The sequence below is a fragment of the Malus domestica genome, chromosome 08 (genome assembly GCF_042453785.1).
Source record: "Malus domestica chromosome 08, GDT2T_hap1".
In the NCBI taxonomy this organism is placed as follows: domain Eukaryota; kingdom Viridiplantae; phylum Streptophyta; class Magnoliopsida; order Rosales; family Rosaceae; genus Malus; species Malus domestica.
In genome coordinates this window covers 17,826,720-17,838,817 of record NC_091668.1, presented here as the reverse complement: position 1 = coordinate 17,838,817, position 12,098 = coordinate 17,826,720, and the positions used below count along the sequence as shown (strand labels likewise).

The 12,098-nt window shown below is 36.1% G+C and overlaps 1 protein-coding gene across 1 annotated transcript; it reads right to left on the bottom strand.

The window, feature by feature from the left end:
- Positions 1-431: 431 nt before the first annotated feature.
- Positions 432-2,361, bottom strand: LOC114823024 (uncharacterized). Its single transcript, XM_070826326.1, has 4 exons — positions 1,725-2,361; positions 1,437-1,606; positions 881-1,244; positions 432-733 (listed from the first exon to the last, which is right to left on the bottom strand). The coding sequence occupies exons 1-4, from the start codon at positions 2,359-2,361 to the stop codon at positions 432-434; spliced, it is 1,473 nt and encodes a 490-aa protein (XP_070682427.1).
- Between the last annotated feature and the right edge of the window lie 9,737 nt (positions 2,362-12,098).

Genomic DNA, 12,098 nt, shown 5'->3' with positions numbered 1-12,098 from the left:
GCTATTTGTTATTGTACTATATTATTAAGAAAGGTAATGCTAAAAAGACCATCTATTTGGAATATATTATAGACTACATGATATGACGATTGATGTTTAGATTTATTTTTTAAATCATTAAAGGAAGGATCCAATCATCATCTGCCACTCAACAAAATATTATTTGAAAACATGATCTCCCACTTTCCTATTAGGAAAAATTGAAATGGTTCCGCATTAATAATTAAAGTCTTATCTCTTCTATCCTTTAGCACTAATTACAATGGCGGAGCCAGGATTTCGGATTAGGAGGGGCCCCTCACAAATATTAAAAAAAAATTAAATCGATAGTAGTTACAAAATTGTTAACCAAAACATCATAGTATATATATATGAAAAGTAACCAAAATTCAAAATAAGATAACATTGATAATATTACATATTCCCAATAATTAAAATAATTGTCCTTGACGAGTTTTCATATTTTGAAACCGTTGCATGATAGCCTCCTCCTCTATACTATTAAAAATATCCTTTTCAATATAAGCAACCAAACAATCGTTCATCCACAAATCACTCATTCGATTGCGTAAGGTGTTCTTAACAATGTTCATAGCAGAAAAGACTCTCTCTACACTTGCTGTTGCAACCGGTAAGATGAGTGCCAGTGTCAAAAGCAAGTACACTAACGGATAAGTATGATCTTTCTTGGTTCCAACCATCTTTTGTGCAAGATCACTAATTCCTTTCAAATCTGCAAACTCACTATTAGAGGTCATGTCTCAAATATAATTCTCAAGTTGTTATTTGAGTAACTCAAGATCGTGCTCTGAAAAATCACTTGCATAAAATTGGGCAAGATGCATCAATTTGTCTTTGTCAAAGGCAGAGAAAGAATTACTTGGACTTAAACATGCCACACAAAGAAGTAGTTCAGTATTCTTCTCAGTAAATCGATCATTTAACTGAGTGAGTTGTTCATCTATGACATCGGTGAATAAATCAACCCGATAATGGTGCACGTTTGTGATGGGATGAGCTTTTCGGTTTGGTCGCTCTCCACTTGTAAAAATATCATCCATGCTAGGAATTTTAATACGGTTCTTGTCACAAAAGGATGAAACTTCATCAAATAAGGATTCCCAACCACTTTCTCGCATCCTTTGCAATCTTCCTTTGCATATATTGATCAAGTTCATTGCATTCACAATATCTTGATCCTTCTTTTGCAATGCTTGTGATAAATCGTTTGTGATCCCTAAAACCTTTTTCATCAAGTATAGACCAAAAATAAAGTTGAAAGATTGAATAAAAGTCAATAGAACCTTTGTTTCAAATTTTTGTTCAGAACTTGTTCCATCTTTTCTTACAATCTCAAGCACTTCTATCGTTGATGAGAACATGTGAGCCAAGCTGATTAAACAATTATAGTGAGAGCTCCATCGCGTGTCACTAACCCGCTTAAGAGTAGTATCTTGATTCAAACCTTGTCCACTTGAAAGCTCATTATTTTCTAGTGCTTCCAAAACTACATGAGCATGTTTCTCTCTAAGAATATCACGACGCTTAGAAGATGCCACCATAACATTCACCACAGAAGAAACCATAGTAAAGAGATCTCCAATTTCTGAATATTTTTTTTGCCACTGCTACTAGAGCTAATTGAAGTTGATGAGCAAAACAATGAACATAAAAGGCAGACTCATTCTCATTTAAAATTAGTGCTTTAAGGCCATTGAACTCACCTTGCATATTACTTGCCCCATCATAGCCTTGCCCACGCAATTTTGATATGCTCAATCCATGTCTAGAAAAGAAATCATCAATGGCTAACTTGAGTGAGGAAGCTTTAGTATCTGCAACATGCTCAATACCTACAAAGCGCTCTATCACATGACCCTTATCCACATAGCGCAATACAATGGCCATTTGCTCCTTTGAAGACTTGTCTCGTGATTCATCAACAAGAATGGAAAATAAAGAATCATTAATATCACTAGTGATTGCATTGATGATTTCATACGAAATAGCACTTGAGATGTCTTTCTGAATATCAGGTGATGTCAATTTCAAATTTTCAGGAGCATTTTCTAGCGTGACAGCCTTTATACCCTCATTATAATGACGTAGCCACCATAGAATTTTAAGAAAGTTTCCTTGGTTGAGTGAATTTTCAGATTCATCATGCCCACGAAATGGAAGACCTTGTTGAAAGAGAATTCTACTAACACCAATTGATGCACCTAATTGAGTTCGATAATCAATTTGATCTTGGTTAGTTTGTTTTGAGATAACTGTTTCAATATGTTGCTTTTGGTTTAATAAGGCTTCACAGTTTCTCCAAGCATTATTATGAGAACTATTAGGTCCTCCAACATGCATTTCTAGTTTCTTCTTGCACTTCCAATTCTTGAATCCGACTCCAACAAAAGTATCCCCACCAGATTGATCTCCAATATCAGGTTTGAAGAGATAACAACATAAACAATAGGCAGCATCCTGTGATGTGCTATACTCCAACTAATTAGGAAACTGAGTAAACCAAGCAGGATTGAACCTTCTAGGCTTTGTCCCAAAATTTGTGTAGGGAAATGTATGGGTTTTTGGTTGACAAGGTTTATTTTGGAGATAGGCTCTTCGAACTTGGTCTCGAACATTAGGATGATAACTCAAAATCGGTCTACGCAATCCAGGATCATATTGGAGAGTTTCCGAGTTAATTTCCATAGAATCCACACAAGTTTGTTTTGAAATACTTTCATTGTTCTTTGGACTCTTTGAAGACGGTTCTAATATCTCAGGTTGTGTTTTTCTTTTGAAATATCTTTCCATAACTGAAAAGTAAAACAACATAGATTGACTAACTTTAAATTAAAAGAAATATGAACATATATGCTAATTTTACAAACTAAAACAAATTAGGCGATAGTTAAGAGAAATTGCAAGACATCAATTCAATCATAATTTATAAACAAAAAATTGTAACAGGAATTGAGAGTAAAATACATACTTTGGGTTGTTGACCAATTAACTAAACTTCAATGTCTTTTTTTGATGGAATGGGTTGTTGACCAATTAACTAAACTTCAATGTCTTTTTTTGATGCAATGATGGAATAATGGAATTCTTTAATCTGCAAAAAAAAAAAAATTGTTAAATTAATTTACAATTGTGGTAGATAACAACATATATGAATTAATTGAAAATGACAACTTTGGAGATTCGTGTTGGAAGTATGCCCACAAAGCCAATCATTTGATGTAATAGCTTTTGGAATGCTTATTGTATTAAACTTTTATATGTTTAATGAAGGGCAAAGCTTATTGTTAATCACTATTTATTGTATCATGTGTTTAAGCAATAAGGGAATCCAAGGAATGTATTTGATCTAAGAGACAAGTGATTTAAGTAAGTTAGATTAACGAGACTTTTCTCTTATGTTCATTCCTAAAACGTTCCTAGCCATAGGATTGCCAATTGGGCATTGACAATCCGCTAAGGTTAGTATGTGTTATGTCGACTCAAGCGTGAGTATGACTAGTCTCAAGTCATTTGGTGTTCGACACTAAGACAAACACATAGGTGCTCGAAAGAGTAATCGAGTACACTGAACTACGATCAAAAGAGAGTTCGAACATACAAGTCATGTAAGAACTCAATAGTTGCAATATGCAAAGTAGTCATTTGACCTGAGGCATCATAGATGTCTAATGGTTAGGTCCTTGACCTTTGATCATGTCAAAGGCATTCCATTGGAGTGTCCACGGCATTGTTGGGGTCAAGCTATCTAGTCATGTAGGCATATGAATGCACAACAAGGGATCTCTAACCTTCCATGGTGGAAGGAGAATATTCTAAGATATGATTCGAAAGTCTTTGGCCAAAGCATATGAATATGACTTAGGAAGTTTGTTCCAAATCTTATTCAATAGAATCATATGGAGAAGTATCATATTGGATAGTAGACATGAAACAAACTATCACTTAAACAATGTGATTAAGAGTATTGTATTAGAGAATGACCGTATTGCATTGTAGTTGTAACTGGATAGGTTCCCCAACCAATTCTACTTAGCTTGGGTAACCATGACATGCTGCTAGGTGTCACTCATGGTTTGTGGAAGCCCTAATGATTAGCAAACACTAATTTTAAGGGAGAATTGAAATGTGGTTTCAATTCACAATCGATCGTTAAGAGTAACAATCGCCCACTACCTCGCTAAATGGAACCTAATGGATCATACACCGAGTAAGGATGAAAGTGAAGAAATTAAATGAAATGGATATAAAATTAAATGGTTTAATTGAAGAATGGTCAAAGTTAATTAATTAGTTAATTAATTATACGAAATGTTCGTATTGGGCTTTTAAGTTGGTTTTGGGCTTCGGGGCCCAAAAGCGTTTTGGTCCACAAGGCCCATTATGTTTAAGTTGTATGACAACTAAAACAAAATGGGCAATTAGCCAATAACATCAACATGGCCAGCCATAGGGTGAGTGGATGCAAACTTGGATTAATTACAGGTTTGCCACTCACATGTGATGAAGTATAAATTCAACTTTATAGCTTTATTTTCATTTAGGGTTTTCTTGATGAAAAGAGGTGAAACATTTTCTCTCTTTTTCTCTATAGAGGCCGGCCACTTAGAGAAGTTTTAGCTAGCAATCTATTCTTCTCTAAGTCATCCATTTCTTCTTCACAATATATCCTTGGTGAAGAGACTTAGAGACATCAAGCTTTTGGTGTTTTGGAGAACATATCCTCAAATCCTCAAAGAAGCAAATGAGCACTAAAAGGAAGAAAATCACAAGGAAGATCCAAGGAGCAAGGAGGTGACTTGAAGGCCCTCCACTTGGGTGAATCCCTTGTGTAATCAAGGATGAGCTTCAAGGGTAATGAATCTCTAAATCCTTTATTCTCTTTAATGTTGTTAAAGAGTTTATTGGTTCACTATTCACTAGGCTTTGAAAGTCATGGGTTTTATGAATTGTTTTTTAATGCATGCCTACTTTAATGTGTTAATAGTTTGCATATGTATTAAAATATTCTCACTTGTTCTTAGCTAGGACAAAATTTTTCCTTCAAGTGGTATCAGAGCCTAGGCCTAGTTTATGGTGAATCCTTTTGGGTTTTGTGATTTTTCATGGTTTATGATTTAAGTGTTGTAAATGTTACAAGCTTTGTTCTTGCTTTTGAATAAATTTTGCTTGAAAATTTTGAATCTCAAATGTTGTAGATGTAGTTCATTGAAGCATGAATATTGGAACTAAAATTTGGTGCCATGTATGTGGGGAAATTCGGCCAAATCCAAAGGGTGATTTTTTGGGTTCATGTTTGTCTTGTTAAAAAGGTTTTAAAGTGACTTTTGGAACCCCTAAGTACCCTAGGATGTTAGCCCTCTTTTGAGTAGTGAAAATTTGAGTTTTATTGAGTGAAAAACATTCATGGAGCTATTATGAGTTTTCATGAGTGTTCTTCAATATTCTTGAAGTTCTTGCCAAGAACAAAAAGTTTTGTTTTTTAGATTCAAAAGTTTAATGTTTTTCATAAAGTTTTGGTTTATTTTTTATGGGTGATGGTTATAGGTGAAGGATGTTTAATGCATTTAATGTTAGACAAATTTTTTTCAATGTTTGACAAAACTTTATCTTACAACCCATCCAAATCACCTTTATCTCACCTAACAAATCAACTTGCAAAAACTTTTTAGAAAATTTTTCACTTCTTCACTAAAAGCCGGCCACCCTATAGAATAGGGTATTTTTGGGCCTTTTGTGCAATTACATAAAGTTTTGATACTTTTGTGTATTTGCATTTTGGCCCAAAAGTTTACGTTTTTACGTTAAAGCCCAAAAACTCTAAAGGACAAATTGTTTTGTTCCTTTATTGATGTTTTTGTTATTGTTAAAAATTTTGGGTTCTAATTGTAATTACATGAAGTTGTGGACTTTTGTGTTTTTACAAAGTGACCCCAAAAGTTTATGTTTATTAAATAATGGCCCAATTGTTGAGGTTATTGTTTCTGGCCCAAATAAAATGAGAACAAAATGGTTTTGTCTCTTTAATGAGAATTGGATTTTCATTTCAATTAGTTCCATTTAAATCAATTCTATGAATCCGAAAACCAATTGTTTAAGTTGCTTTCTTAGTTAATATGATTGATTAAGAAAAGGGTGATTATGAACCAAAGGCCTCGATAATTGAGCTATGTGATTTGCCGCTTTACATTATGAATGTTTGGGTTTAGTAGTTTAGATTTGAATGTAATTTGATTAGTTCAAATTTCTTGTAAATGGACATAAGTCCACCCTATGTGTTGTAAAAGGGCATAAGCCCTTATCTTTATTTCATGTATTCCTTTTTGTTTATATGTATGCAAATTGGAATAGTTGGGTCCAACGCCCAATAGGAAATAATGGTTTAATTGGATTAAACGCGTAACTAAAATCAACAACTACCTACCTTAGACCCAAGGTCCAACACAAGGCTTGTGTTGGATCAAATTAAACGGTTCATAATCATCCTAAGACCTAATATGACTATATAGTCCATATGAGGATGCAAAACATTCGTTAGTAGTTCCATATAGTCTCGCTTGTTTCATCGAAATAGTGAGAGTATTATATACTACTAAATCATATTAACTTGGACCAATGGTTGTGATAGGCCCAAGTTATTTTAAAAGATTAAAATGTTTTTGATGTAGCCCAACACTACTCCCTCAATAAAACGAATATTAAGTTGATAAGTGAGAGATGCTTTGAACATCTCTTCGTAGGCCTTCCACCATGGTGGGCTTCAATCGTTTGTGACTCATACACCGTATTCGTCCAGTTCTGGGGTATGCAAAGTATGTGCTTACATTCAGGAGAAGCCTATAAACATATGATGAAGTGAAGGTAGGCAACGAGTATGGTCAATATGATATTCTTCTGAGGCCATTCTTAAACCCCTACTTGAACTAGCATGGTGGGAATGACTTAACTAAGTGCAATGGTGCCAATATGATATTCTTCTGAGGCATCATTTTCTAGAGGCCAAACAAGATGGGTAATTACAAAAGTTGTAAATGGCTAAAGCGTTATCCTCTCATCATTATTATTGCTAGCCAATATGATATTCTTCTGAGGTGGGCTTGGTAATGGTGAGCCTCCCATACCCCGCTAAGAGTTCAACATAACTCTCGAATTCCATTGAGGGATGTGGAATTTGCCGAAAATAGTGGGTGGTACTATTTGATTTAAGACCCAATCAAGTAGTTTTAAAATCAACAATCTAATACGATTTCTGTTATGTTATGTAGTTAACGACATGCCTAAAATAATACCCACCATTATACTTGACAAAAGGGGCCTTAGGGGCCAACGTTTCCTTGCTTGGTATCGCCACATTGAGAATGTCTCAAAGGTGAAAGACATATTGTATGTGCTTAAGCAATCCCCTCCTCATGTACCTCCTACGAAACTAGCTTCAAAGGAGGAGTGTCAAGATTATGCTAGACACTATGAGGATGCCTTACAAACCAAATGCTTAATCCTCACTTCACTTAGTGAGGAGCTTATGAAGCTACATAAGCACATGGACACTTCTTGTGCCATGGTTGAAAGTTTGCATAAGATGCATGACATTGAGACTAGTAATATACGATTCTCAAATGTTTGTAGTCTAATGAATGCCAAAATGGCAAAGGGGGCATCAGTTCATAAACATGGACAAAAGATGGAAAGGATATTTCAAGATCTTGAAAGTTTAGGAACTTCCATCGATGGGAAAATGGCCCAAGACTTTTTCCTTGCATCGCTCTCGGATGATTTCACCAAGTTTATTGTAAACTATAAAGTGAATAGATTCAATCATACTTTTACTGAGATGATTGACATGTGCTGTAAATTTGAACAAGGTTTCGAAAGGGACAGTGGGAGTAAGAATGCAATAACAAGGAAAAGGTTGCATAAGAAGAAGGCAATAAAATCCAAAGGAACATGCTTTCATTGTGGAAAGGATGAACGTTGGAAGAAGAAATACAGGGTGCGCATTGCGAGCCTTATCACACGAACTTTTGAAGAGACTATTTCCGTCATAGAGAGTGCTTTTACAGTGAGCTCTAATTCCTGGATATTTGATTCAGGCGCTAGTCAACATATCTGTAATACGATGCAGGGACTAGCAGGGAGTAGGACACTGCGCAATGGAGAGATGGTTGTGCGAGTTGGGAACGGCACTAAAATCTCTGCAAAAGTAATAGGTAATGACCAGATGGGTACTTGTGAATGTTGCTTGAAAGGGAAGATGACCAAATCTCCATTCACTGGGAAAGGAGAGCGTGCCACTGAAATTCTAGGGTTAATCCACACTGACGTATGTGGACCTATATCTACTACGTCGAGAGGAGGCTTCTCCTACTATATCACATTCATCGATGATCACTCTCGGTTTGGCTATGTGTATCTTATGAAGTACAAGTCAGAATCATTTGAAAGGTTCAAAGAATTCAAGAATGAAGTTGAGAAGCAAACTGGGAAATAGATAAAGACCCTAAGATCGGATCGAGGGGGTGAATATCTGAGTAATGAATTCCTAGACTACCTCAAGGAGTGTGGAATAGTATCACAATGGACTCCACCAGGAACTCCTCAGCATAATGGAGTTTCTGAACGGAGAAATCGAACCTTGATGAACATGGTTCGTTCTATGATGAGTTTCGTTGACTTACCAGTTTCATTCTGGGGATATGCACTACAAACAGGAGCTTATTTGCTAAATAGAATGCCTTCCAAGTCTGTTCCACAAACGCCATATGAGATATGGCATGGCAAAAGCACAAATCTTAATCATATTAGGATTTGGGGTTGTCCGACTTACGTAAAAAGGCTTGAAGCTGACAAGCTTGAAGCAAGATCAGTTAAGTGCTATTTTGTGGGGTATTCCAAACAGACTTTGGGATACGAATTCTATAACCCTGACGACCAGAAAGTCTTTGTCGCCAGAACTGCTATGTTCCTTGAGGACGAATTCATTCTCAAAGGAAGTAGCAAGAAAACGATAGAATTGAAGGAAATTAATGAGATTAATGATGAACCACAAACAAGCACTCGACAAGTGATGCGAGAATTACTTGACACACAAATTAAACCCTCTTTTTGACAATTGTAGTAAAGATGTAAGTAGGGTATCGTTCTAGGCCGGGGATTAGGAGGGATTGCTAATCTATTCTAAAATAATTTAAAAATATTAAACAAGACTCAAGGACACAAAACTAGGCTAAAAACTCTAATAACTCGAAACACACTTAGAATGACTCAAAATAATGAAAACAATCAAATTAGACACTAGGAACTGCAATGGACGGAAATTGAATTAAAAGACTAACAACAATGAAAACTAACTAAATAATATAATTTAATAATGAGGGGGGTTTGGTTTTGACGAGACGTAAATTAAACTTAAATAAATTACAGAATTGACAAAAGCATGAAATTAAGGTGAAATGATAAGTGACGGATTAGCTAGAGGGTTCTTCTCCACACATGACACATATGCAACCTAAATTGATTTCAGTTGTTCTTTCAATAAATTGTAAATCTCAACGCCCCAAATTAACCGTGAATTGCACTAATTAACCCTCAGTTTTTCCACAATGTTATTGGGTTGGATGATTGCATACGACAACTCAAAACATTCCCTACAAGTTCCCTACATGAATTGCATAATAGAGATACAAGCAAGAATCATTAAGTTCTATGAAAAACATAAGCATTGACGAGGCACTCGTTACTATGATTTGCATGAAACTTATGCCAAGAATTTACTTAACGTGATTGTGACTAGCAACCTTCACTACTTGTGAATATAAGTTCATAACGATTAGGTGAAATTCACTTATATTCTAGCATCAAATTCATGCATGTAAATTAAGTATGCATCCTTAATCGACATACAAAAATAAGTTATAAATCAAGCAGTTAAGCAAATTAAATCACAACTCAGAAATCACAACTGAAGGTAATCAATTCATATTACAAATATATTCATGGCTTTGAATTAACCTCTAGCCAAAATAAATTTAGTTACACATTATTATCAAATTAAACCAAAAGTAAAACATGAGTTTGAGAAAATATACAACCCTTTTCTTCTTCTGCTGCCCAGTATGTGCTCTGCCAGCACTGACTCTACTGGACTGCCCTGATGCTTCCCCGTTCTCTCTCTCCCGCAGGCTCACTGATGCGCCTGTTTCTGTCAGTAAGCTGCCAAGGGCAGCTGTCTGCCTCTCTCCATTTTCTTTCCGCGTTCCTTGCTGCTTTCGTGTCAGTCCCACGTCTGCGAGCTGCCCAAAGGGCAGCCCCTCTCTCCCGCTCCTTCTCTCTTTCCGCTTCTGTCTCCCCCCCCTCTCGCTGCCAAAGGGCAGCCTTTTTATTTCTCTCCCGAGGCTAATGCCTCACCCACCACACTAATGCTGCAAGTGCAGTTTTTTTATTCCTTCTGTGCCTTTCACCTACCACACTCTGCAAAGCTTTTTATTATTTTTCTCTTTTCTGATCCCCAAGTGCTCCTTTTCTTCCTCACACCTCCAGCTCGAAAAGCACCTGCATGCATATTTACTATATCAAAAGTAGAGAACAACGTGTGTGTGTCTATTTATATGTGTGTGTATGCATAACAAAATATAAAACTTGGATCAATTACTTATTTTAAACTAAAGGTGGAAGGGATAAGAATTAATACTTAAACTAAAACAAATCTTACTTTTTGACGAATTTATTATTTAAAACTCATTTGTGCCATTTTTATTTTCTTTGCATAACAAATCCTATAAACACAAAAATAACGTAAATAGCTCAAAAATATAAGGAATTAACTAAGAAAAGACGAGTGAATTTGAAGTAAAAATATATATAAATATGATCCGATCAACAAGTTGACAACCTTGTTCCTGAACCCCTAGCTCCACGTAGATCTGAACGGGTTAGTAAGCCACCTAAGAGGTATGGCTTGGATAATGACTTTGGGGAATTGCACCTTCTAGGTGACAATGACACAAAGGAGGACCCTAGAGACTACACTGAAGCAATGTCCGACATTGATTCAAAGAGATGGCAAGAGGCCATGAAATCTGAGATGGATTCCATGTATCAAAATCAGGTCTGGACTCTTGTAGACCCTCCAGAAGGTATAGTACCTGTTAGAAACAAATGGATCTTCAAAAGGAAGATATGCGTTGATGGAAACGTGGAGACTTATAAAGCTAGACTAGTAGCCAAGGGTTATAGGCAACGAGAAGGGATTGACCATAGAAACCTTCTCTCCTGTAGCCATGATTAAGTCCATTCGGATTTTGCTTGCTATAGTTGCGTACCATGATTATGAGATATGGCAAATGGATGTGAAGACGGCCTTTTTGAACGGCTACCTAGAGGAAGAGCTCTATATGACTCAACCCGAAGGTTTCGTGTCCAAGTCTGAAAAGACTAAGGTATGCAAGCTTCAAAGGTCCATTTATGGACTTAAGCAAGCCTCCAGGAGCTGGAACATTCGTTTTGATACTGAAATCAAATCGTTTAGTTTTACTCAAAACGAAGACGACAATTGTGTTTATCAAAAGGTCGTTGGGGATGCAGTTGTATTCCTAGTGTTATATGTAGATGACATATTACTATTCGGGAATAACACTGCAGTACTTTCTTCTGTAAAAGTGTGGTTGTCCAAAACCTTCCACATGAAAGATTTAGGAGATGCATCTTATGTACTTGGGATAAAGCTCTATCGTGATAGATCTAGAAAATTAATTGGATTATCCCAATCTATGTACATTAATAAGGTGCTAAGTAGGTTCCAGATGGAACAATCTAAGAAAAGTTTTCTTCCTGTGAGACATGGAATTCACCTTTCTAAGTCCATGGAACCTAAGACTCCTGAAGAGATACGGCAGATGAATGCTATTCCTTATGCTTTAGCCATAGGAAGTCTCATGTATGCCATGATATGCACAAGGCTTAATATCGCATATGCTGTGAGCATTACTAGTCGATATCAATCTAACCCAGGATCAGAACACTGGACAGCTGTCAAGACGATCCTTAAGTACTTAAGAAAAACTATGGACATGTTCCTCGTTTAT

What these genes read in the sequence shown, in the direction of transcription:
- LOC114823024 (XM_070826326.1), bottom strand. Translation starts at nt 2,361, where the DNA reads ATGCATGTTGGAGGACCTAATAGTTCTCATAATAATGCTTGGAGAAAC. An exon ending in TGGGGCAAGTAATATGCAAG is followed by an intron (nt 1,607 to 1,724) that starts GTGAGTTCAATG and finishes AAAAATATTCAG; the next exon opens with AAATTGGAGATCTCTTTACT. An exon ending in AAGATACTACTCTTAAGCGG is followed by an intron (nt 1,245 to 1,436) that starts GTTAGTGACACG and finishes TTGATGAAAAAG; the next exon opens with GTTTTAGGGATCACAAACGA.